This window comes from Coregonus lavaretus, assembly GCF_964263955.1.
Source record: "Coregonus lavaretus genome assembly, contig: HAP1_SCAFFOLD_2180, whole genome shotgun sequence".
Classification (NCBI taxonomy): Eukaryota; Metazoa; Chordata; class Actinopteri; order Salmoniformes; family Salmonidae; genus Coregonus; species Coregonus lavaretus.
The window spans coordinates 54263-81930 of NW_028162549.1; the positions used below are offsets into that span (position 1 = coordinate 54263).

General features: G+C 49.1%; 1 protein-coding gene and 2 long non-coding RNA genes across 4 annotated transcripts in view; all 3 read left to right on the forward strand.

Annotated features, from left to right (window-relative positions):
* Nucleotides 1-10498, forward strand: part of LOC311119170 (plexin-A2-like) — a 47789-nt gene extending 37291 nt beyond the window's left edge. Inside the window, exons 4-7 of the mRNA XM_084193911.1 lie at nt 5761-5878; nt 7343-7479; nt 8596-8763; nt 10413-10498. Of these exons, the coding sequence (XP_084050037.1) occupies nt 5761-5878; nt 7343-7479; nt 8596-8763; nt 10413-10416 (427 nt within the window). The 3' untranslated portion in view covers nt 10417-10498. The remainder of the gene's footprint in view (nt 1-5760; nt 5879-7342; nt 7480-8595; nt 8764-10412) is intronic.
* Nucleotides 26-1990, forward strand: LOC311119169. Of its 2 annotated transcripts, XR_014611917.1 has the most exons (4): nt 26-137; nt 586-741; nt 1022-1177; nt 1626-1990. It is a non-coding gene; the product is annotated as an uncharacterized lncRNA (long non-coding RNA). The 2 variants fall into 2 exon arrangements; XR_014611918.1 differs by lacking the exon at nt 26-137 and having other exon boundaries at nt 415-741.
* A 13-nt stretch (nt 10499-10511) lies between the features above and the next one.
* On the forward strand, nt 10512-26249 carry LOC311119171. Its single transcript, XR_014611919.1, has 4 exons — nt 10512-10546; nt 17274-17323; nt 20048-20111; nt 26226-26249. It is a non-coding gene; the product is annotated as an uncharacterized lncRNA (long non-coding RNA).
* The last annotated feature ends 1419 nt before the right edge of the window (nt 26250-27668 follow it).

A 27668-nucleotide genomic window follows, 5' to 3' on the forward strand; every position in this document is an offset into this window, starting at 1 on the left:
AGTGGTGTTGGAGGGCTAGTAGGAGGTCCCTGGATGGGAGACCAGATGCTGATGGAAGTGGTGTTGGAGGGCCAGTAGGAGGTCCCTGGATGGCAGACCAGATGCTGATGGAAGTGGTGTTGGAGGGCCAGTAGGAGGTCCCTGGATGGGAGACCAGATGCTGATGGAAGTGGTGTTGGAGGGCCAGTAGGAGGTCCCTGGATGGGAGACCAGATGCTGCTGGAAGTGGTGTTGGAGGGCCAGTAGGAGGTCCCTGGATGGGAGACCAGATGCTGATGGAAGTGGTGTTGGAGGGCCAGTAGGAGGTCCCTGGATGGGAGACCAGATGCTGATGGAAGTGGTGTTGGAGGGCCAGTAGGAGGTCCCTGGATGGGAGACCAGATGCTGATGGAAGTGGTGTTGGAGGGCCAGTAGGAGGTCCCTGGATGGGAGACCAGATGCTGATGGAAGTGGTGTTGGAGAGCCAGTAGGAGGTCCCTGGATGGGAGACCAGATGCTGATGGAAGTGGTGTTGGAGGGCCAGTAGGAGGTCCCTGGATGGGAGACCAGATGCTGATGGAAGTGGTGTTGGAGGGCCAGTAGGAGGGATGGGAGACCAGATGCTGATGGAAGTGGTGTTGGAGGGCCAGTAGGAGGGATGGGAGACCAGATGCTGATGGAAGTGGTGTTGGAGGGCCAGTAGGAGGTCCCTGGATGGCAGACCAGATGCTGATGGAAGTGGTGTTGGAGGGCCAGTAGGAGGTCCCTGGATGGGAGACCAGATGCTGATGGAAGTGGTGTTGGAGGGCCAGTAGGAGGTCCCTGGATGGGAGACCAGATGCTGATGGAAGTGGTGTTGGAGGGCCAGTAGGAGGTCCCTGGATGGGAGACCAGATGCTGATGGAAGTGGTGTTGGAGAGCCAGTAGGAGGTCCCTGGATGGGAGACCAGATGCTGATGGAAGTGGTGTTGGAGGGCCAGTAGGAGGTCCCTGGATGGGAGACCAGATGCTGATGGAAGTGGTGTTGGAGGGCCAGTAGGAGGGATGGGAGACCAGATGCTGATGGAAGTGGTGTTGGAGGGCCAGTAGGAGGGATGGGAGACCAGATGCTGATGGAAGTGGTGTTGGAGGGCCAGTAGGAGGTCCCTGGATGGCAGACCAGATGCTGATGGAAGTGGTGTTGGAGGGCCAGTAGGAGGTCCCTGGATGGGAGACCAGATGCTGATGGAAGTGGTGTTGGAGGGCCAGTAGGAGGTCCCTGGATGGGAGACCAGATGCTGCTGGAAGTGGTGTTGGAGGGCCAGTAGGAGGTCCCTGGATGGGAGACCAGATGCTGATGGAAGTGGTGTTGGAGGGCCAGTAGGAGGTCCCTGGATGGGAGACCAGATGCTGATGGAAGTGGTGTTGGAGGGCCAGTAGGAGGTCCCTGGATGGGAGACCAGATGCTGATGGAAGTGGTGTTGGAGGGCCAGTAGGAGGTCCCTGGATGGGAGACCAGATGCTGATGGAAGTGGTGTTGGAGGGCCAGTAGGAGGTCCCTGGATGGGAGACCAGATGCTGATGGAAGTGGTGTTGGAGGGCCAGTAGGAGGTCCCTGGATGGGAGACCAGATGCTGATGGAAGTGGTGTTGGAGGGCCAGTAGGAGGGATGGGAGACCAGATGCTGATGGAAGTGGTGTTGGAGGGCCAGTAGGAGGGATGGGAGACCAGATGCTGATGGAAGTGGTGTTGGAGGGCCAGTAGGAGGTCCCTGGATGGCAGACCAGATGCTGATGGAAGTGGTGTTGGAGGGCCAGTAGGAGGGATGGGAGACCAGATGCTGATGGAAGTGGTGTTGGAGGGCCAGTAGGAGGTCCCTGGATGGGAGACCAGATGCTGATGGAAGTGGTGTTGGAGGGCCAGTAGGAGGTCCCTGGATGGGAGACCAGATGCTGCTGGAAGTGGTGTTGGAGGGCCAGTAGGAGGTCCCTGGATGGGAGACCAGATGCTGATGGAAGTAGTGTTGGAGGGCCAGTAGGAGGGATGGGAGACCAGATGCTGATGGAAGTGGTGTTGGAGGGCCAGTAGGAGGTCCCTGGATGGGAGACCAGATGCTGCTGGAAGTGGTGTTGGAGGGCCAGTAGGAGGTCCCTGGATGGGAGACCAGATGCTGATGGAAGTGGTGTTGGAGGGCCAGTAGGAGGTCCCTGGATGGGAGACCAGATGCTGATGGAAGTGGTGTTGGAGGGCCAGTAGGAGGTCCCTGGATGGGAGACCAGATGCTGATGGAAGTGGTGTTGGAGGGCCAGTAGGAGGTCCCTGGATGGGAGACCAGATGCTGATGGAAGTGGTGTTGGAGGGCCAGTAGGAGGTCCCTGGATGGGAGACCAGATGCTGATGGAAGTGGTGTTGGAGGGCCAGTAGGAGGTCCCTGGATGGGAGACCAGATGCTGATGGAAGTGGTGTTGGAGGGCCAGTAGGAGGTCCCTGGATGGGAGACCAGATGCTGATGGAAGTGGTGTTGGAGGGCCAGTAGGAGGTCCCTGGATGGGAGACCAGATGCTGATGGAAGTGGTGTTGGAGGGCCAGTAGGAGGTCCCTGGATGGGAGACCAGATGCTGATGGAAGTGGTGTTGGAGGGCCAGTAGGAGGGATGGGAGACCAGATGCTGATGGAAGTGGTGTTGGAGGGCCAGTAGGAGGGATGGGAGACCAGATGCTGATGGAAGTGGTGTTGGAGGGCCAGTAGGAGGTCCCTGGATGGCAGACCAGATGCTGATGGAAGTGGTGTTGGAGGGCCAGTAGGAGGGATGGGAGACCAGATGCTGATGGAAGTGGTGTTGGAGGGCCAGTAGGAGGTCCCTGGATGGGAGACCAGATGCTGATGGAAGTGGTGTTGGAGGGCCAGTAGGAGGTCCCTGGATGGGAGACCAGATGCTGCTGGAAGTGGTGTTGGAGGGCCAGTAGGAGGTCCCTGGATGGGAGACCAGATGCTGATGGAAGTGGTGTTGGAGGGCCAGTAGGAGGGATGGGAGACCAGATGCTGATGGAAGTGGTGTTGGAGGGCCAGTAGGAGGTCCCTGGATGGGAGACCAGATGCTGATGGAAGTGGTGTTGGAGGGCCAGTAGGAGGTCCCTGGATGGGAGACCAGATGCTGATGGAAGTGGTGTTGGAGGGCCAGTAGGAGGTCCCTGGATGGGAGACCAGATGCTGATGGAAGTGGTGTTGGAGGGCCAGTAGGAGGTCCCTGGATGGGAGACCAGATGCTGATGGAAGTGGTGTTGGAGGGCCAGTAGGAGGTCCCTGGATGGGAGACCAGATGCTGATGGAAGTGGTGTTGGAGGGCCAGTAGGAGGGATGGGAGACCAGATGCTGATGGAAGTGGTGTTGGAGGGCCAGTAGGAGGTCCCTGGATGGGAGACCAGATGCTGATGGAAGTGGTGTTGGAGGGCCAGTAGGAGGTCCCTGGATGGGAGACCAGATGCTGATGGAAGTGGTGTTGGAGGGCCAGTAGGAGGTCCCTGGATGGGAGACCAGATGCTGATGGAAGTGGTGTTGGAGGGCCAGTAGGAGGTCCCTGGATGGGAGACCAGATGCTGCTGGAAGTGGTGTTGGAGGGCCAGTAGGAGGTCCCTGGATGGGAGACCAGATGCTGATGGAAGTGGTGTTGGAGGGCCAGTAGGAGGTCCCTGGATGGGAGACCAGATGCTGATGGAAGTGGTGTTGGAGGGCCAGTAGGAGGTCCCTGGATGGGAGACCAGATGCTGATGGAAGTGGTGTTGGAGGGCCAGTAGGAGGTCCCTGGATGGGAGACCAGATGCTGCTGGAAGTGGTGTTGGAGGGCCAGTAGGAGGTCCCTGGATGGGAGACCAGATGCTGATGGAAGTGGTGTTGGAGGGCCAGTAGGAGGCACTCTTTCCTCTGGTCAAAGAAATAAATAATATATATACAGTGCCTTAGGAAAGTATTCAGACCCCTTGACTTTTTCCACATTTTGTTAGGTTACAGACTTATTCTAAAATTGATTAAATCGTTTTTTTCCTCATCAATCTTCACACAATACCCCATAATGACAAAGCAAAAACAGGTTTTTATACATTTTTGCTAATTTATATAAATAAATAAAAACGGAAATATCACATTTACATAAGTATTCAGACCCATTACTCAGTACTTTGTTGAAGCACCTTTGGCAGCGATTACAGCCTAGAGTCTTCTTGGGTATGACTCTACATGCTTGGCACACCTGTATTTGGGGAGTTTCTCCCATTCTTCTCTGCAGATCCTCTCAAGCTCTGTCAGGTTGGATGGGGAGCGTTGCTTCACAGCTATTTTCAGGTCTCTCCAGAGATGTTCGATCGGGTTCAAGTCCGGGCTCTGGCTGGGACACTCAAGGACATTCAGAGACTTGTCCCAAAGCCACTCCTGCGTTGTTTTGGCTATGTGCTTAGGGTCGTTGTCCTGTTGGAAGGTGAACCTTCGTCCCAGTCTGAGGTCCTGAGCCCTCTGGAGCAGGTTTTCATCAAGGATCTCTCAGTATTTTGCTCCGTTCATCTTTGCCTCGATCCTGACTAGTCTCCCAGTCCCTGCCGCTGAAAAACACCCCCACAGCATGATGCTGCCACCACCATGCTTCACCGTAGGGATGGTGCCAGGTTTCCTCCAGACGTGACGCTTGGCATTCAGGCCAAAGAGTTGAATCTTGGTTTCATCAGACCAGAGAATCTTGTTTCTCATGGTCTGAGAGTCTTTAGGTGCCTTTTGGCAAACTCCAAGTGGGCTGTCATGTGCCTTTTACTGAGGAGTGGCTTCCGTCTGGCCACTCTACTATAAAGGCCTGATTGGTGTAGTGCTGCAGAGATGGTTGTCCTTTTGGAAGGTTCTCCCATCTCCACAGAGAAACTCTAGAGCTCTGTCAGAGTGACCATCGGGTTCTTGGTCACCACCCTGACCAAGGCCCTTCTCCCCCGATTGCTCAGTTTGGCCGGGTGGCCAGCTCTAAGAAGAGTCTTGGTGGTTCCAAACTTCTTCCATTTGAGAATTATAGGGGACCTTCAATGCTTCAGACATTGTCTACGGACAATTCCTTCGACCTCATGGCTTGGTTTTTGCTCTGACATGCCCTGTCAACTGTGGGACCTTATATAGACAGGTGTGTGTCTTTCCAAATCATGTCCAATCAATTGAATTTATCACAGCTGGACTCCAATCAAGTTGTAGAAACATCTTAAGGATGATCAATGGAAACAGGATGCACTTGAGCTCAATTTCGAGTCTCATAGCAAAGGGTCTGAATACTTATGTAAATAAGGTATTTATGTTTTTTATTTTTAATACATTTGCAAACATTTCAAAAATTCTGTTTTCGCTTTGTCATTATGGGGTATTGTGTGTAGATTACTGAGGATTATTTAATCAATTTTAAAATAAGGCTGTAACGTAACCAAATGTGGAAAAAGTCAAGGGGTCTAAATACTTTCCGAAGGCACTGTATATCCCAATGCTGTCTTTCGGATGGGACGTTAAACAGGTTTCCTGACTCTCTGTGGTCACTAAAGATCCCATGGCACTTATCGTAAGAGTAAGTGTGTTAACCCTGGTGTCCTGGCTAAATTCCCAATCTGGCCATCATGGCCACATAATCATCCCCATCTTCCAATTGGCTCATTTCTTCTCTCTCCTTTAACTAGTCCCCAGGTCGTTGCTGTAAATGAGAATGTGTTCTCAGCCAACTTACCGGGTAAAATAAAATAAATGTTGTTTTGAATACCCTAAACTGAGTGTTTGTTTTGTGTTTTCCAGGATAGTCTGTGAGATGGATGCTGCCCCAGCAGACAGCAAGCCTGGACCAGTCCAACTGTGTGTCGGGGAATGCAGACCTGCGCTCAAGACTCGCTCTTCCCAACTCTACTCCTTCGTGGTAAGACTCTAAACACTAACAGTCAGTAAATTAAGTGTTTTTATTGTGTGTTTTTTTCCCCAATTTAGCTGAGTTGTATTACACTAGTTCTTCTGATTCACTGTATTACAAATGCTAAATGAAGTTTAACTCTACTGGCTGAACACTATTAAAACTCAAACATTTTAGAATGAGGAAGAAGTAGTATTTCTCCTATCTCTCTTTGATGTCTATCACCATTGTCATCCTGAAAGACAGAAAATAAGTCATGAAAATCCTACCATTGAAATAATGAAGCCTTTTCTTGATTGTTGAAATACTGCATAGCCTAGTGATTACCACAGAAGTGCCCAGGGAATCAGCAGTTAATATATGGATAATAGGTGTTGTTAATAGAATAAATGGGAAGACAGCAGCTATGCTACACACCTGTATGTCACCCATACTAAAGCTAGCTTGCAGCTAACTGATAATCAAACATTCCCATTCACACACTCCCGATTAGCCACCCCTTAACAATTAACAACCGCTAGTAATTACCTGCACTGTTTAGCCTGTCCCCTGAATTGTACAGCACTGGGCGAGGAACAGTGTATGTGTGATGTTTGTGTGTGTGTACTGATGCTTTTGTCACCCATAATTCATGTTGCCGCTCAGGGACATCATCACAGCGCTGTGTGTGTGGGTACTGCAGTACTTTACCTGCAATTCCCTGATATCACAGCACCGTTAAAGAAAATGACACATAGCAAAAGCTATCTTCAATTTTGTAGACCACAAAACACACTCCCCATGTGGCCGCCTGTTTCACAAAGCTATACAGACAGGAAGTATGACAAAGAACAATGTAAATGGAGTGTGTGTTTTGCATCTTTGTCTGTGTGTGTGTGCGTGTGTGTGTGTGCATGTGTCTTTGTCTGTGTGTGTCTGTGTGTGGGTCCATCAATGCGTGGGTCGGTAGCACTCAGGAGCAGTCTGTACTCTGTTTCATCAGTGTGTCTCAAGATACCAGCCTAGCAGGCAGACTGTGTGGATGTATGTATGTATGTATGTATGTATGTATGTATGTATGTATGTATGTCCGTCCGTCCGTCCGTCCGTCCGTCCTCTGATGACAGGCAGGCAGACAGAACCGGGCTCCTGTTAACACTAGTTATTTTCAGACTGCCATTTTAAAAGGTTCAGTAGAATGCAACTCAGCAATGCAGAACACAGCAACACAACCCAAGATGAGTGGGATCTCAGAGGGACTTTAAAAGCTCCTGGTTTTATTTTGCTTCCTCTTTACATGGGGTTATAGTGCAGAGTTTCGGCTTGACACAGGGCAGTTGAAAGCTGTTATTTGCTGCTGTGGCTCTCTGTAGAGTAGACAGTAATGTATATGGGACAGGACGTGTATGACAGATGAATGCATTACAGTGACAGAGAAATGGGTTTCTCACTCATCACTCTCTCTCGCGCTCTCTCTCTCCCTCCCTCCTCTAGATGCCGTCGGTACAGGGCCTGTCCCCCAGCAGAGGGCCTGAGTCGGGGGGCACCAAGGTGACCATCATGGGGGAGAACCTGGGCGCTGGCAGCAGTGTCACCATCCTCTTTGGGAACCAGACCTGCGAGTTCTACGGGTAAGAGAGAGACCCAGTTCACCCCCCCCCCCCAGACTAGTTCATTTGTGGTAGTTTAATACATCGCTCCTGTAATGTTTTCAACAATTATGACATTCTCAGATAAATATCAATTATCTAACTTTTGCTGTCTTACCCAGTTGGAACTCTCTCTCTTTCATCTAAGTCAAAGCCCCCTACATTTCCTTATCCAGAGCGACTTACAATTAGTGCATTCATGTTAAGATAGCTAGGTGAGACAACCACATATCACAGTCCAGTCCTGGCAAGTATATTTTCCCTTAATAAAGTTGGGACATCTCTCCTTTTCTCCCTGTCAGAAACATATGTACATCTTAATAAGGTTTGATGACCTACTGCATCAAACCTCTCTAATAATAACCTCCAGACAACCTTGTGCACCCAGCCTGGGATTTTCCTTCCTTTTTCAGTCACCTTTACTTCTTTCTTAGATCTGCTCTTTTTCAGTTCTCTCTCTCTCTCTCTCTCTCCCACCCTTCCTCTCGCTACCTGTTTTCTTCCTGCTCTACCTCTCTCTCCATCCCTCCCTCTCCTCTCTCTCCATCCCTCCCTCCCTCTCTCTCCATCCCTCCCTCCCTCTCTCTCCATCCCTCCCTCCCTACCCCTCTCTCCCTCCCTCCTTCCCTCTCCCTCCCTCCTTCCCTCTCCCTCCCTCCCTCCTTCCCTCTCCCTCCCTCCCTCCCTCTCCTTTCTGATATCTATTTAAAGCGGTGCAGCAGAAGAGAAAGGAGTAGGTTTCATTGTAATACTGTAAGGTTGAGGAGTCAAGGCAGCTTTAATGAGATCTGGGCTAATTACTAGCCATGTGTTCTCAACTGTTATTCTGACTGTGGAGAGAGAGGAGAGGATGAGAGAAGGATGGGGGGGGGGGGTGGCTAATGAACAGGGCTAGTTTCAGGGGGTGAGCAGGTAGTGCAGGGATCAATTGAATGGGATGGAGAACTAATTGTATTTTATTTTTATTTAACCTTTATTTAAGAATGATTAAAGAAGAAACGCAGACATGGACTGTGTGTGTGTGTGTGCGTGTGCGTGTGCGTGTGCGTGTGTGTGTGCGTGCGTGCGTGCGTGCGTGTGTGTGTGTGTTCCCTGCAGGCGGTCCATGACAGAGATCGTGTGTTACTCGGCCCCCTCCCTGACTGGGGTGGGTTCGGTGCAGATCAGTGTGAGTGTGGACCGGGCCCAGGTCAAGGAGAGCTTGAGCTTCGATTACATTGAGGACCCCACCGTCCAGCACATCGAGCCAGAGTGGAGCATCGCCAGGTAACACCACCAACACCTCTCCTAAACATGAGCGTAAACATCTACTTGTCCATGTCCCCAGTTCCTCATAGTCAGACCCCATCATCAAACGCAACACTGAAAGCTAACAGTCTGAGTTTGCTAGTTTTTTTCTTCTAGCATTAGCTGTAGAGACTAGTAATGGTAGTGCATTGCTGCAGCATATCTCAGGTAGACAGTTTGTAATTAAAGAGAGGGATGATGAGGACAGAGAGAGAGAGAGAGAGAGAGAGAGAGAGAGAGAGGCTGTGAACATGTAACAGAGGTCTAAGTGTGCAGCAGATAGCAGCCGAGATGGAGTTTATCTGGAAGAGAAGAGAGCAGCACGTCCTCTCTCTCTCCACTGAGAAACAGAGAGAGAGAGAAGAGATGAGGGACAGCTCTTTGTTTAGTCAAACTTGTTATTTCTTTTCTGCAGCGAGAGCACCCCTGTTACGCTCTCTCTACTCTTGACCTCTGGCAGCACCCCTGTTACGCTCTCTCTCCTCTTGACCTCTGGCAGCACCCCTGTTACGCTCTCTCTACTCTTGACCTCTGGCAGCACCCCTGTTACGCTCTCTCTCCTCTTGACCTCTGGCAGCACCCCTGTTACGCTCTCTCTCCTCTTGACCTCTGGCAGCACCCCTGTTACGCTCTCTCTCCTCTTGACCTCTGGCAGCACCCCTGTTACGCTCTCTCTCCTCTTGACCTCTGGCAGCACCCCTGTTACGCTCTCTCTCCTCTTGACCTCTGGCAGCACCCCTGTTACGCTCTCTCTCCTCTTGACCTCTGGCAGCACCCCTGTTACGCTCTCTCTACTCTTGTCCTCTGGCAGCACCCCTGTTACGCTCTCTCTCCTCTTGACCTCTGGCAGCACCCCTGTTACGCTCTCTCTCCTCTTGACCTCTGGCAGCACCCCTGTTACGCTCTCTCTCCTCTTGACCTCTGGCAGCACCCCTGTTACGCTCTCTCTCCTCTTGACCTCTGGCAGCACCCCTGTTACGCTCTCTCTACTCTTGACCTCTGGCAGCACCCCTGTTACGCTCTCTCTACTCTTGACCTCTGGCAGCACCCCTGTTACGCTCTCTCCTCTTGACCTCTGGCAGCACCCCTGTTACGCTCTCTCTCCTCTTGACCTCTGGCAGCACCCCTGTTACGCTCTCTCTACTCTTGACCTCTGGCAGCACCCCTGTTACGCTGTCTCTCCTCTTGACCTCTGGCAGCACCCCTGTTATGCTCTCTCTCCTCTTGACCTCTGGCAGCACCCCTGTTACGCTCTCTCTCCTCTTGACCTCTGGCAGCACCCCTGTTACGCTCTCTCTCCTCTTGACCTCTGGCAGCACCCCTGTTACGCTCTCTCTCCTCTTGACCTCTGGCAGCACCCCTGTTACGCTCTCTCTCCTCTTGACCTCTGGCAGCACCCCTGTTACGCTCTCTCTCCTCTTGACCTCTGGCAGCACCCCTGTTACGCTCTCTCTCCTCTTGACCTCTGGCAGCACCCCTGTTACGCTCTCTCTCCTCTTGACCTCTGGCAGCACCCCTGTTACGCTCTCTCTCCTCTTGACCTCTGGCAGCACCCCTGTTACGCTCTCTCTCCTCTTGTGTGTTATGCTGTGGTGTTGACCTGTGACCCCTGTGCTGTCTATTGTCAGGTGATATTCTACCTGGGGCAGTACATCATGAAGAAGCAGCTTTATGACATGAAGCAGCAACACCTAGTGCACTGTGCTGACGACCCACTGGGGGCTGTACTGGGAGTGGACAGCTTCTCTGTTAAAGAGCCACGGTGAGGGGACACACTGCAGGGAGTGGACAGCTTCTCCATCAAAGAGCCACACACAGACACTCTCACAATAACACACACACAGACACTCTCACAATAACACACACACAGACACTCTCACAATAACACACACACAGACACTCTCACAATAACACACACACAGACACTCTCACAATAACACACACACAGACACTCTCACAATAACACACACACAGACACTCTCACAATAACACACACACAGACACTCTCACAATAACACACACACAGACACTCTCACAATAACACACACACACAGACACTCTCACAATAACACACACACAGACACTCTCACAATAACACACACACACACACAGACACTCTCACAATAACACACACACAGACACTCTCACAATAACACACACACAGACACTCTCACAATAACACACACACAGACACTCTCACAATAACACACACACAGACACTCTCACAATAACACACACACAGACACTCTCACAATAACACACACACAGACACTCTCACAATAACACACACACAGACACTCTCACAATAACACACACACAGACACTCTCACAATAACACACACACAGACACTCTCACAATAACACACACACAGACACTCTCACAATAACACACACACAGACACTCTCACAATAACACACACACACAGACACTCTCACAATAACACACACACAGACACTCTCACAATAACACACACACAGACACTCTCACAATAACACACACACAGACACTCTCACAATAACACACAAACAGACACTCTCACAATAACACACACACAGACACTCTCACAATAACACACACACAGACACTCTCACAATAACACACACACAGACACTCTCACAATAACACACACACAGACACTCTCACAATAACACACACACAGACACTCTCACAATAACACACACACAGACACTCTCACAATAACACACACACAGACACTCTCACAATAACACACACACAGACACTCTCACAATAACACACACACAGACACTCTCACAATAACACACACACAGACACTCTCACAATAACACACACACACAGACACTCTCACAATAACACACACACAGACACTCTCACAATAACACACACACAGACACTCTCACAATAACACACACACAGACACTCTCACAATAACACACACACAGACACTCTCACAATAACACACACACACACAGACACTCTCACAATAACACACACACAGACACTCTCACAATAACACACACACACAGACACTCTCACAATAACACACACACAGACACTCTCACAATAACACACACACAGACACTCTCACAATAACACACACACACACAGACACTCTCACAATAACACACACACACACAGACACTCTCACAATAACACACACACACAGACACTCTCACAATAACACACACACAGACACTCTCACAATAACACACACACAGACACTCTCACAATAACACACACACAGACACTCTCACAATAACACACACACAGACACTCTCACAATAACACACACACAGACACTCTCACAATAACACACACACAGCTTGGGGCGGACGATAAACCCCCACCCCAACACACCCCCACCCTGTTTACCCCCACCCTGTTTACCCCCACCCCAACACACACACACCCTGTTTACCCCCACCCTGTTTACCCCCACCCTGTTTACCCCCACCCTGTTTACCCCCACCCCATCACACACACCCTGTTTACCCCCACCCTGTTTACCCCCACCCTGTTTACCCCCACCCTGTTTACCCCCACCCTGTTTACCCCCACCCCCAACACACCCCCACCCTGTTTACCCCCACCCTGTTTACCCCCACCCTGTTTACCCCCACCCCCAACACACCCCCACCCTGTTTACCCCCACCCTGTTTACCCCCACCCCCAACACACACATAATCTAAGACAGGCTCTCTGTAAGTCGCTCTGGATAAGAGCGTCTGCTAAATGACTAAAATGTAAATGTACACAGCCTCTAATACATCCCCTCTACACAGCCTCTAATACAGCCCCTCTACACAGCCTCTAATACAGCCTCTAATACATCCCCTCTACACAGCCTCTAATACATCCCCTCTACACAGCCTCTAATACATCCCCTCTACACAGCCTCTAATACATCCCCTCTACACAGCCTCTAATACATCCCCTCTACACAGCCTCTAATACAGCCTCTAATACAGCCTCTAATACATCCCCTCTAATACAGCCTCTAATACATCCCCTCTACACAGTCTCTAATACATCCCCTCTACACAGCCTCTAATACATCCCCTCTAATACAGCCTCTAATACATCCCCTCTACACATGCTCTAATACATCCCCTCTACACAGCCTCTAATACATCCCCTCTACACAGCCTCTAATACATCCCCTCTACACAGCCTGTAATACATCCCCTCTACACAGTCTCTAATACATCTCCTCTACACAGCCTCTAATACATCCCCTCTACACAGGCTCTAATACATCCCCTCTACACAGACTCTAATACAGCCTCTAATACATCCCCTCTACACAGCCTCTAATACATCCCCTCTATACATCCTCTAATACATCCCCTCTACACAGCCTCTAATACATCCCCTCTACACAGCCTCTAATACATCCCCTCTACACAGCCTCTAATACATCCCCTCTATACATCCTCTAATACATCCCCTCTAAACAGCCTCTAATACATCCCCTCTACACAGCCTCGAATACATCCCCTCTACACAGCCTCTAATACATCCCCTCTACACAGCCTCGAATACATCCCCTCTACACAGCCTCTAATACATCCCCTCTATACATCCTCTAATACATCCCCTCTACACAGCCTCTAATACATCCCCTCTACACAGCCTCTAATACATCCCCTCTAATACAGCCTCTAATACAGTCCCTCTAATACAGCCTCTAATACATCCCCTCTACACAGCCTGTAATGCAGGCTCTCTGGTCCTCTAATACAGCCCCTCTAATACAGGCTCTCTGGCCCTCTAATACATCCCCTCTACACAGCCTGTAATGCAGGCTCTCTGGTCCTCTAATACATCCCCTCTACACAGCCTGTAATACATCCCCTCTACACAGCCTCTAATACATCCCCTCTACACAGCCTCTAATACAGTCCCTCTAATACATCCTCTAATACATCCCCTCTACACAGCCTCTAATACATCCCCTCTACACAGCCTCTAATACAGTCCCTCTAATACAGCCTCTAATACATCCCCTCTACACAGCCTCTAATACATCCCCTCTACACAGCCTGTAATGCAGGCTCTCTGGCCCTCTAATGCAGGCTCTCTGGCCCTCTAATACATCCCCTCTACACAGGCTCTAATACATCCCCTCTACACAGCCTTTAATACATCCTCTAATACATCCCCTCTACACAGCCTCTAATGCATCCCCTCTACACAGCCTGTAATACAGGCTCTCTGGCCGTCTAATGCAGGCTCTCTGGCCCTCTAATACATCCCCTCTACACAGCCTCTAATACATCCCCTCTACACAGCCTTTAATACATCCTCTAATACATCCCCTCTACACAGCCTCTAATGCATCCCCTCTACACAGCCTGTAATACAGGCTCTCTGGCCGTCTAATGCAGGCTCTCTGGCCCTCTAATACATCCCCTCTACACAGCCTCTAATGCATCCCCTCTACACAGCCTGTAATACAGGCTCTCTGGCCCTCTAATGCAGGCTCTCTGGCCCTCTAATACATCCCCTCTACACAGCCTCTAATACATCCCCTCTACACAGCCTTTAATACATCCTCTAATACATCCCCTCTACACAGCCTCTAATACATCCCCTCTACACAGCCTTTAATACATCCTCTAATACATCCCCTCTACACAGCCTCTAATACATCCCCTCTACACAGCCTCTAATACATCACAGGCTCTCTGGCCCTCTAATACATCCCCTCTACACAGCCTCTAATACATCCCCTCTACACAGCCTCTAATACATCCCCTCTACACAGCCTCTAATACATCCCCTCTACACAGCCTCTAATACATCCCCTCTACACAGCCTCTAATACATCCCCTCTACACAGCCTCTAATACATCACAGGCTCTCTGGCTCTCTAATACATCCCCTCTACACAGCCTCTAATACTCCCCTCTACACATCCTTTAATACATCCTCTAATACATCCCCTCTACACATCCTCTAATACATCCCCTCTACACAGCCTCTAATACATCCCCTCTACACAGCCTGTAATACATCCCCTCTACACAGCCTCTAATACATCCCCTCTACACAGCCTGTAATGCAGGCTCTCTGGTCCTCTAATACATCCCCTCTACACAGCCTCTAATACATCCCCTCTACACAGCCTCTAATACATCCCCTCTACACAGCCTCTAATACATCCCCTCTACACAGCCTCTAATACATCCCCTCTACACAGCCTCTAATACATCCCCTCTACACAGCCTTTAATACATCCTCTAATACATCCCCTCTACACAGCCTCTAATACATCCCCTCTACACAGCCTCTAATACATCCCCTCTACACAGCCTGTAATGCATCCCCTCTAATACATCCCCTCTACACAGCCTCTAATACATCCCCTCTACACAGCCTGTAATACATCCCCTCTATACAGCCTCTAATACATCCCCTCTACACAGCCTCTAATACATCCCCTCTACACAGCCTCTAATACATCCCCTCTACACAGCCTGTAATACATCCCCTCTACACAGCCTTTAATACATCCCCTCTACACAGCCTTTAATACATCCCCTCTACACAGCCTCTAATACAGCCTCTAATACATCCCCTCTACACAGCCTCTAATACATCCCCTCTATACATCCTCTAATACATCCCCTCTATACATCCTCTAATACATCCCCTCTACACAGCCTCTAATACATCCCCTCTATACATCCTCTAATACATCCCCTCTACATAGCCTCTAATACATCCCCTCTATACATCCTCTAATACATCCCCTCTACACAGCCTCTAATACATCCCCTCTACACAGCCTGTAATACATCCCCTCTACACAGCCTCTAATACATCCCCTCTACACAGCCTGTAATACATCCCCTCTATACAGCCTCTAATACATCCCCTCTATACAGCCTCTAATACATCCCCTCTACACAGCCTGTAATACATCCCCTCTAATACAGCCTCTAATACATCCCCTCTATACATCCTCTAATACATCCCCTCTACACAGCCTCTAATACAGTCCCTCTACACAGCCTCTAATACATCCCCTCTACACAGCCTCTAATACATCCCCTCTACACAGCCTGTAATACATCCCCTCTACACAGACTCTAATACATCCCCTCTACACAGCCTCTAATACATCCCCTCTACACAGCCTCTAATACATCCCCTCTACACAGCCTGTAATACATCCCCTCTACACAGCCTGTAATACATCCCCTCTACACAGCCTCTAATACATCCCCTCTACACAGCCTGTAATACATCCCCTCTACACAGACTCTAATACATCCCCTCTACATAGCCTCTAATACATCCCCTCTATACATCCTCTAATACATCCCCTCTACACAGCCTCTAATACATCCCCTCTACACAGCCTGTAATACATCCCCTCTACACAGCCTCTAATACATCCCCTCTACACAGCCTGTAATACATCCCCTCTATACAGCCTCTAATACATCCCCTCTATACAGCCTCTAATACATCCCCTCTACACAGCCTGTAATACATCCCCTCTAATACAGCCTCTAATACATCCCCTCTATACATCCTCTAATACATCCCCTCTACACAGCCTCTAATACAGTCCCTCTACACAGCCTCTAATACATCCCCTCTACACAGCCTCTAATACATCCCCTCTACACAGCCTGTAATACATCCCCTCTACACAGACTCTAATACATCCCCTCTACACAGCCTCTAATACATCCCCTCTACACAGCCTCTAATACATCCCCTCTACACAGCCTGTAATACATCCCCTCTACACAGCCTGTAATACATCCCCTCTACACAGCCTCTAATACATCCCCTCTACACAGCCTGTAATACATCCCCTCTACACAGACTCTAATACATCCCCTCTACACAGCCTCTAATACATCCCCTCTACACAGCCTCTAATACATCCCCTCTACACAGCCTGTAATACATCCCCTCTACACAGCCTCTAATACATCCCCTCTACACAGCCTCTACTACATCCCCTCTACACAGCCTCTAATACATCCCCTCTACACAGCCTCTAATACATCCCCTCTACACAGCCTCTACTACATCCCCTCTACACAGCCTGTAATGCAGGCTCTCTGGCCCTCTAATACATCCCCTCTATACAGCCTCTAATACATCCCCTCTACACAGCCTTTAATACATCCTCTAATACATCCCCTCTACACAGCCTGTAATACATCCCCTCTACACAGCCTCTAATACATCCCCTCTACACAGCCTCTAATACATCCCCTCTACACAGCCTCTAATACATCCCCTCTACACAGCCTCTAATACATCCCCTCTACACAGCCTGTAATGCAGGCTCTCTGGACCTCTAATACAGCCCCTTAATATGCTGTCACCTGTGGCATGTGTTGGCTCAGATGTGTACTGATGTTTCAAAAAGAAGTTACTGAAGTTGATGAGCAGGCTTCTTTTTGCTAAACAAATTTGAGATGGCTGAAACGGAAACTGTTTCAGTATGCTAATGTTAGCCTTGTGTGTTTTGCTCTTTCAGAGTCCTCTTCGCTATGATCACACAAAATCTCCTAGCAGTGCAAAATCAAGGTACTTTTCCCCTTTTCAGTTATTGTCCTGTAGTTACTAGTTTACATTTACATTGACGTCATTTAGCAGACGTTCTTATCCAGAGCCACTTACAAATTGGTGCATTCACCCTATAGCCAGTGGGATAACCACTTTACAATTTTTTTTTTTTATATATATATATATATTTTTTTTAGGTGGGGGGGGGGTAGAAGGATTACTTTATCCTATCCCAGGTATTCCTTAAAGATGTGGGGTTTCATATACATCACTTTTTGAAAAAGCCATTTGTTACGCTAGGCAGTTCAATGCTGTCTGATGTATTGGGGTTGATAAGACACTGAAGAAGTACCGGTAGTCTATTCAGAGTTTTTAAATGTGGATGTTTCTTTTTCCTTAAGAATCCCAGTCTCTGGATAAACCGGATAGAGGGCCTAAGGTAGGAAGACAACATAGAAAGAGGATCTATTCATTTTATTTCTATGGTAGACACACTAAACTAAATGAAGGGAAACCTCTAACCAGTTGTACTATTATGTGTGTTTTCCCGTGTTATTTGTAATTTATTCACTTTAACTCTACCCACATGTACATATTACCTCAACTACGTCAACTAGCCGGTGCCCCCGCACATTGACTCTGCACCGGTACCCCCCTGTATATATAGCCTCCCTAATGTTATTTTATTTTTTCTCTCTCAACACTTTTTTGTTGTTGTTTTATTTGACTTGTCTTATAAAAATAAAAAAACTGCACTGTTGGTTAAGGGCTTATAAGTAAGCATTTCACTGTAATGTCTACACCTGTTGTATTCGGCGCATGTGGCCAATAACATTTGATTTGATTTGAAAATCCATGTGTTTGGTTGGTTGAAACACTCCAGTGGGGGCGTTGCTATAACGGGGTACTGGATAGCTGCTATTTTACAGGCTCCGACCCAACTTTGCTGTTTTGTGATTCTTTTGTCGTAATTTTTTTTTCTCCATGAATTGTTTCCGCTGTAATTTCTTACAACCGACAAGAACTTTTGAACATCAGATCTGTAGTTACTTACCTTTAAATGTTTGACTTCGACTCATCTGCCCTGTTTGAGACCCCTTCCCTAGACCCACTCCAATTTGCATACCGCCCCCAACCAATGTTCCCTTTAATTTTTTTCATCACTGAGCAAATTTCAGGTCTGCTGAGTACCAACTCAATATCTTGTCTATTTACGACGTTAATGTACGCCAATTATGCACTTTCATCTACAAATACTAACACCTCCCAGACAGTTTACCTAACCCCTTCAATGGATTCTTCCAGGTTAATTCTGAAATCCATCTATATAACACAAGACACTGTGCCAAACCTTCACCCTGCCAGGCAGTGTTGCTGCACCAGGTGGGATATAGGATGAGTATTGTTGTTGTTGTGTCATTAGCAGCTATGAAACAGGTGGGATATAGGATGAGTATTGTTGTTGTTGTGTCATTAGCAGCTATGAAACAGGTGGGATATAGGATGAGTATTGTTGTTGTTGTGTCATTAGCAGCTATGAAACAGGTGGGATATAGGATGAGTATTGTTGTTGTTGTGCCATTAGCAGCTATGAAACAAAACAGCAGAAATACTTTGAAAACAAGCTACTGCAGAATATTTCTAATCCCCGACTCGCACATGTGCTCATACTTGGCTTTTGACTATTTTTGATTAGTGAATGTAATGCTCTTCACTGTAGAGCCCTGCAAATTCATACCCACCGATATCTAAATATACCCACGTTTGGTGGGTGGTAGGAGTTAATTGTATGCCCTACCCCTATACATATCTACCTCCATCACTCCAGTATCCCTGTCCCCTTACCCCTATACATATCTACCTCCATCACTCCAGTATCCCTGTCCCCTTACCCCTATACATATCTACCTCCATCACTCCAGTATCCCTGTCCCCTTCTCCCTATACATATCTACCTCCATCACTCCAGTATCCCTGTCCCCTTACCCCTATACATATCTACCTCCATCACTCCAGTATCCCTGTCCCCTTACACCTATACATATCTACCTCCATCACTCCAGTATCCCTGCACATTGTTGATATGGTACTGGAGCTGACTGACCCAGTATATAGCTAGCTTACTTTCTCGTGTTTTTGTTCTACCTTGTTTTTCTTTTAAAAATTATTACATGGGATATTGATTACGGCATTGATGGGTTTAGAAGCTTGTAAGAAAGGCATTTCACTGTACTTGTGCACGTGACATTTAAAACTTGAAATGTGAAACTACTGGCGTTGGGTGCGATGACATGCTAGCTGTTCCCAGAGACTTCGTCATTGAGCCAACGACTATAACGTTTAGCAGCGGTGGCAAGAAATTAACAGCGGCGGGCCACCGCTACTAAATTAATGTAGGGGAAACACTGCTCCATCACCCTCCATTTTAAAGAGTTCCAAACAGACTGTGTCAAACTAATTGCCTAGCCCTGGGTCTCACACACACACACACACACACACACACACACACACACACACACACGCACTCAACCTCAAGTTGAAACAACATAGTTTGTTGAAGAGTGATGTTTATGCTGTCACATTGTTCCAAGACGGTCTCCCTCGGAGCTTCTGAAGTGGTTTTTCCTGTGATGTCGTTTTTAAGTGGTCGCTGTGCCTGGGTGAGTTTTATAGACAGACTCCCACAGTGTCCTGGTTCACTGGTTCATTTCTCTTAACAGTTCCTCCTGTTTTAATCTGTTACAGGAAACAGACTCAGACTGTCCTTCATCATCTACCTCAGAACGGAGGAGGAGGAGGAGTGACCCTGGTGAGTACCTCTCTGTCTCTGTCTGAATAATGTGTGTTGTTGTTGGAGTACTCCAACAGTGTTTCCATAAGCCTACGCCTACTAACTACACCAGTCCTGCTCACGTGGATCTGTGCTGTAACTTCCTCCTGGAGAAACAGACTGATGTCATGTCCGACAGGATGGCTTCGTGGTGTCATGTCCGACAGGATGGCTTCGTGGTGTCATGTCCGACAGGATGGCTTCGTGGTGTCATGTCAGACAGGATGGTTTCGTGGTGTCATGTCAGACAGGATGGTTTCATGGTGTCATGTCAGACAGGATGGCTTCGTGGTGTCATGTCAGACAGGATGGCTTCATGGTGTCATGTCCGACAGGATGGCTTCATGGTGTCATGTCAGACAGGATGGCTTCATGGTGTCATGTCCGACAGGATGGCTTCATGGTGTCATGTCCCTTCCGTCTTCAAGAGAGCGAGAGTTGCACCCCTTCTCAAAAAACCAACACTCGATCCCACTGATGTCAACAACTACAGACCAGTATCCCTTCTTTCTTTTCTTTCCAAAACTATTGAGCGTGCCGTCTTTAGCCAACTATCTTGCTATCTCTCTCAGAATGACCTTCTTGATCCAAACCAGTCAGGTTTCAGGACTGGTCATTCAACTGAGACTGCTCTTCTCTGTGTCACGGAGGCTCTCCGCACTGCTAAAGCTAACTCTCTCTCCTCTGCTCTTGTCCTTCTAGACCTGTCTGCTGCCTTTGATACAGTGAACCATCAGATCCTCCACTCCACCCTCTCCGAGCTGGGCATCTCCGGCGCGGCTCACTCCTGGATTGCGTCCTACCTGACCGGTCGCTCCTACCAAGTGGCGTGGCGAGAAGCTGTCTCCGCACCACGTGCTCTCACCACTGGTGTCCCCCAGGGCTCAGTTCTAGGCCCTCTCCTTTTCTCCCTATACACCAAGTCACTTGGCTCTGTCATATCCTCACATGGCCTCTCCTATCATTGCTACGCTGACGATACACAACTAATCTTCTCCTTTCCCCCTTCTGATAACCAGGTGGCGAATCGCATCTCTGCATGTCTGGCAGACATATCAGTATGGATGACGGATCACCACCTCAAGCTGAACCCTGGCAAGACGGAGCTGCTCTTCCTCCCGGGGAAGGACTGCCCGTTCCATGATCTCGCCATCACGGTTGACAACTCCGTTGTGTCCTCCTCCCAGAGTGCGAAGAGCCTTGGCGTGACCCTGGACAACACCCTGTCGTTCTCCGCTAACATCAAGGCGGTGACCCGATCCTGCAGGTTCATGCTCTACAACATTCGGAGAGTACGACCCTGCCTTACACAGGAAGCGGCACAGGTCCTAATCCAGGCACTTGTCATCTCCCGTCTGGATTACTGCAACTCGCTGTTGGCTGGGCTCCCTGCCTGTGCCATTAAACCCCTACAACTCATCCAGAACGCTGCAGCCCGTCTGGTGTTCAACCTTCCCAAGTTCTCTCACGTCACCCCCCTCCTCCGCACACTCCACTGGCTTCCAGTTGAAGCTCGCATCCGTTACAAGACCATGGTGCTTGCCTATGGAGCTGTGAGGGGAACGGCACCTCGGTACCTTCAGGCTCTGATCAGTCCCTACACCCAGGCGAGGGCATTGCGTTCATCCACCTCTGGCCTGCTGGCTCCCCTTCCTCTGCGGAAGCATAGTTCCCGCTCAGCCCAGTCTAAGCTGTTCGCTGCTCTGGCACCCCAATGGTGGAACAAGCTCCCTCACGACGCCAGGACAGCGGAGTCACTCACCACCTTCCGGAGACATTTGAAACCCCACCTCTTTAAGGAACACCTGGGATAGGATAAAGTAATCCTTCTACCCCCCCCCCCCCCAAAAAAAAAAATAAAATAAATAAATAAATAGTATAATTGTAAAGTGGTTATCCCACTGGCTATAGGGTGAATGCACCAATTTGTAGTCGCTCTGGATAAGAGCGTCTGCTAAATGACGTAAATGTGCCCTTGAGCAAGGCACTTAACCTTAATTGCTCCTGTAAGTCGCTCTGGATAAGAGCGTCTGCTAAATGACTAAAATGTAAATGTAAATGTGTCATGTCAGACAGGATGGCTTCATGGTGTCATGTCAGACAGGATGGCTTCGTGGTGTCATGTCAGACAGGATGGCTTCATGGTGTCATGTCAGACAGGATGGCTTTGTGGTGTCATGTCAGACAGGATGGCTTCGTGGTGTCATGTCCGACAGGATGGCTTCGTGGTGTCATGTCAGACAGGATGGCTTCGTGGTGTCATGTCAGACAGGATGGCTTCATGGTGTCATGTCAGACAGGATGGCTTCATGGTGTCATGTCAGACAGGATGGCTTCATGGTGTCATGTCAGACAGGATGGCTTCATGGTGTCATGTCTGACAGGATGGCTTCGTGGTGTCATGTCAGACAGGATGGTTTCGTGGTGTCATGTCAGACAGGATGGCTTCATGGTGTCATGTCAGACAGGATGGCTTCATGGTGTCATGTCAGACAGGATGGCTTCATGGTGTCATGTCAGACAGGATGGCTTCGTGGTGTCATGTCCGACAGGATGGCTTCATGGTGTCATGTCAGACAGGATGGCTTCATGGTGTCATGTCCGACAGGATGGCTTCATGGTGTCATGTCAGACAGGATGGCTTCGTGGTGTCATGTCAGACAGGATGGTTTCGTGGTGTCATGTCAGACAGGATGGCTTCGTGGTGTCATGTCAGACAGGATGGCTTCGTGGTGTCATGTCCGACAGGATGGCTTCATGGTGTCATGTCCGACAGGATGGCTTCATGGTGTCATGTCCCTTCCGTCTTCAAGAGAGCGAGAGTTGCACCCCTTCTCAAAAAACCAACACTCGATCCCACTGATGTCAACAACTACAGACCAGTATCCCTTCTTTCTTTTCTTTCCAAAACTATTGAGCGTGCCGTCTTTAGCCAACTATCTTGCTATCTCTCTCAGAATGACCTTCTTGATCCAAACCAGTCAGGTTTCAGGACTGGTCATTCAACTGAGACTGCTCTTCTCTGTGTCACGGAGGCTCTCCGCACTGCTAAAGCTAACTCTCTCTCCTCTGCTCTTGTCCTTCTAGACCTGTCTGCTGCCTTTGATACAGTGAACCATCAGATCCTCCACTCCACCCTCTCCGAGCTGGGCATCTCCGGCGCGGCTCACTCCTGGATTGCGTCCTACCTGACCGGTCGCTCCTACCAAGTGGCGTGGCGAGAAGCTGTCTCCGCACCACGTGCTCTCACCACTGGTGTCCCCCAGGGCTCAGTTCTAGGCCCTCTCCTTTTCTCCCTATACACCAAGTCACTTGGCTCTGTCATATCCTCACATGGCCTCTCCTATCATTGCTACGCTGACGATACACAACTAATCTTCTCCTTTCCCCCTTCTGATAACCAGGTGGCGAATCGCATCTCTGCATGTCTGGCAGACATATCAGTATGGATGACGGATCACCACCTCAAGCTGAACCCTGGCAAGACGGAGCTGCTCTTCCTCCCGGGGAAGGACTGCCCGTTCCATGATCTCGCCATCACGGTTGACAACTCCGTTGTGTCCTCCTCCCAGAGTGCGAAGAGCCTTGGCGTGACCCTGGACAACACCCTGTCGTTCTCCGCTAACATCAAGGCGGTGACCCGATCCTGCAGGTTCATGCTCTACAACATTCGGAGAGTACGACCCTGCCTTACACAGGAAGCGGCACAGGTCCTAATCCAGGCACTTGTCATCTCCCGTCTGGATTACTGCAACTCGCTGTTGGCTGGGCTCCCTGCCTGTGCCATTAAACCCCTACAACTCATCCAGAACGCTGCAGCCCGTCTGGTGTTCAACCTTCCCAAGTTCTCTCACGTCACCCCCCTCCTCCGCACACTCCACTGGCTTCCAGTTGAAGCTCGCATCCGTTACAAGACCATGGTGCTTGCCTATGGAGCTGTGAGGGGAACGGCACCTCCGTACCTTCAGGCTCTGATCAGTCCCTACACCCAGGCGAGGGCATTGCGTTCATCCACCTCTGGCCTGCTGGCTCCCCTTCCTCTGCGGAAGCATAGTTCCCGCTCAGCCCAGTCTAAGCTGTTCGCTGCTCTGGCACCCCAATGGTGGAACAAGCTCCCTCACGACGCCAGGACAGCGGAGTCACTCACCACCTTCCGGAGACATTTGAAACCCCACCTCTTTAAGGAACACCTGGGATAGGATAAAGTAATCCTTCTACCCCCCCCCCCCAAAAAAAAATAAATAATAAATAAATAAATAGTATAATTGTAAAGTGGTTATCCCACTGGCTATAGGGTGAATGCACCAATTTGTAGTCGCTCTGGATAAGAGCGTCTGCTAAATGACGTAAATGTGCCCTTGAGCAAGGCACTTAACCCTAATTGCTCCTGTAAGTCGCTCTGGATAAGAGCGTCTGCTAAATGACGTAAATGTAAATGTAAATGTGTCATGTCAGACAGGATGGCTTCATGGTGTCATGTCAGACAGGATGGCTTCGTGGTGTCATGTCAGACAGGATGGCTTCGTGGTGTCATGTCAGACAGGATGGCTTCATGGTGTCATGTCAGACAGGATGGCTTCATGGTGTCATGTCAGACAGGATGGCTTCGTGGTGTCATGTCAGACAGGATGGCTTCGTGGTGTCATGTCCGACAGGATGGCTTCGTGGTGTCATGTCAGACAGGATGGCTTCGTGGTGTCATGTCAGACAGGATGGCTTCATGGTGTCATGTCAGACAGGATGGCTTCATGGTGTCATGTCAGACAGGATGGCTTCATGGTGTCATGTCAGACAGGATGGCTTCATGGTGTCATGTCCGACAGGATGGCTTCGTGGTGTCATGTCAGACAGGATGGTTTCGTGGTGTCATGTCAGACAGGATGGCTTCGTGGTGTCATGTCAGACAGGATGGCTTCGTGGTGTCATGTCAGACAGGATGGCTTCATGGTGTCATGTCAGACAGGATGGCTTCGTGGTGTCATGTCAGACAGGATGGCTTCGTGGTGTCATGTCAGACAGGATGGCTTCATGGTGTCATGTCAGACAGGATGGCTTCATGGTGTCATGTCCGACAGGATGGCTTCGTGGTGTCATGTCAGACAGGATGGCTTCGTGGTGTCATGTCAGACAGGATGGCTTCGTGGTGTCTTGTCAGACAGGATGGCTTCGTGGTGTCTTGTCAGACAGGATGGCTTCGTGGTGTCATGTCCGACAGGATGGCTTCGTGGTGTCTTGTCAGACAGGATGGCTTCGTGGTGTCATGTCAGACAGGATGGCTTCGTGGTGTCATGTCAGACAGGATGGCTTCATGGTGTCATGTCAGACAGGATGGCTTCATGGTGTCATGTCAGACAGGATGGTTTCGTGGTGTCATGTCAGACAGGATGGTTTCGTGGTGTCATGTCAGACAGGATGGCTTCGTGGTGTCATGTCAGACAGGATGGTTTCATGTGCTACCCTGTCAAGGCTGTTGGGGAAGATGTACACACCTTTTATATATTTCAGAGACTGAGTTATGGATTGATCAAAGCATAGAACCACTGTCACTTTCACTGTGTCCGTCCAGACTTGTCCTGCTGTGGGGATAGGAGATAGGACCAGACCTAAGGAACACACTGGTCTGGAGGCTGTGGAGAATGTGTTCAGATGACTTCTCCTCACAATGAGTCTCTTCAGGCCCATAGCATCCACACACAGACACAACAAAGACATGCCTGTTCCTACCAGACCAGGGGGGAATCCACATCCACAGCAGTCCTAGCCTGATGGATTGAAATTGACCGTTTTTAAAGATGTTTTTTTATTGCTCTTAGCTACTGGTCGTACCTCAAGCCAATGCACATGTACGGCTATAAAAAGTCATTGATGTCTTGTGAACATCACATAAGATATTCAGTGTCATCAAGGAAGAAATCGCTTTGTTGAAGACTATATCAGTATGTTTCAATATGTCAACTGAGTGATTGGATGCACAGCATTCTTCTCTATTGCCATCAGAGGAGAAATGGCTTATTTGAAGAAATTGTTAACAGTAGTATTTGATGTGTCAACCCTGCTCACACCACTGCTCACATCTCCTCTGTTCTATTCCAGCGGGTACATCATCGACACAAGAGGAGGACGGCTGTGAGCCCAGGAAGAGGCATAGGTCAGACAGCTTTTCTCTACCCTTTGATGACAGCATGTCCTGGTGTGTGATAGGAGGCCTGAGACGAGACCGGAGGAGCACTGAGTCTTCAGACTCCCACAGTAACACTGTGAGTAGCCTGGTGTATCTCTGTGAGTAGCCTGGTGTATCTCTGTGAGTAGCCTAGTGTATCTCTGTGAGTAGCCTGATGTATCTCTGTGAGTAGCCTAGTGTATCTCTGTGAGTAGCCTAGTGTATCTCTGTGAGTAGCCTAGTGTATCTCTGTGAGTAGCCTAGTGTATCTCTGTGAGTAGCCTAGTGTAAATCTGTGAGTAGCCTACTGTATCTCTGTGAGTAGCCTAGTGTATCTCTGTGAGTAGCCTAGTGTATCTCTGTGAGTAGCCTGGTGTATCTCTGTGAGTAGCCTAGTGTATCTCTGTGAGTAGCCTGGTGTATCTCTGTGAGTAGCCTGGTGTATCTCTGTGAGTAGCCTACTGTATCTCTGTGAGTAGCCTAGTGTATCTCTGTGAGTAGCCTAGTGTATCTCTGTGAGTAGCCTAGTGTATCTCTGTGAGTAGCCTAGTGTATCTCTGTGAGTAGCCTAGTGTAAATCTGTGAGTAGCCTACTGTATCTCTGTGAGTAGCCTAGTGTATCTCTGTGAGTAGCCTGGTGTATCTCTGTGAGTAGCCTGGTGTATCTCTGTGAGTAGCCTACTGTATCTCTGTGAGTAGCCTAGTGTATCTCTGTGAGTAGCCTGGTGTATCTCTGTGAGTAGCCTAGTGTATCTCTGTGAGTAGCCTAGTGTATCTCTGTGAGTAGCCTAGTGTATCTCTGTGAGTAGCCTAGTGTATCTCTGTGAGTAGCCTAGTGTAAATCTGTGAGTAGCCTACTGTATCTCTGTGAGTAGCCTAGTGTATCTCTGTGAGTAGCCTGGTGTATCTCTGTGAGTAGCCTGGTGTATCTCTGTGAGTAGCCTACTGTATCTCTGTGAGTAGCCTAGTGTATCTCTGTGAGTAGCCTGGTGTATCTCTGTGAGTAGCCTAGTGTATCTCTGTGAGTAGCCTGGTGTATCTCTGTGAGTAGCCTAGTGTAACTCTGTGAGTAGCCTGGTGTAACTCTGTGAGTAGCCTAGTGTATCTCTGTGAGTAGCCTAGTGTATCTCTGTGAGTAGCCTAGTGTATCTCTGTGAGTAGCCTAGTGTATCTCTGTGAGTAGCCTAGTGTATCTCTGTGAGTAGCCTAGTGTATCTCTGTGAGTAGCCTAGTGTATCTCTGTGAGTAGCCTAGTGTATCTCTGTGAGTAGCCTAGTGTATCTCTGTGAGTAGCCTGGTGTATCTCTGTGAGTAGCCTAGTGTATCTCTGTGAGTAGCCTGGTGTATCTCTGTGAGTAGCCTACTGTATCTCTGTG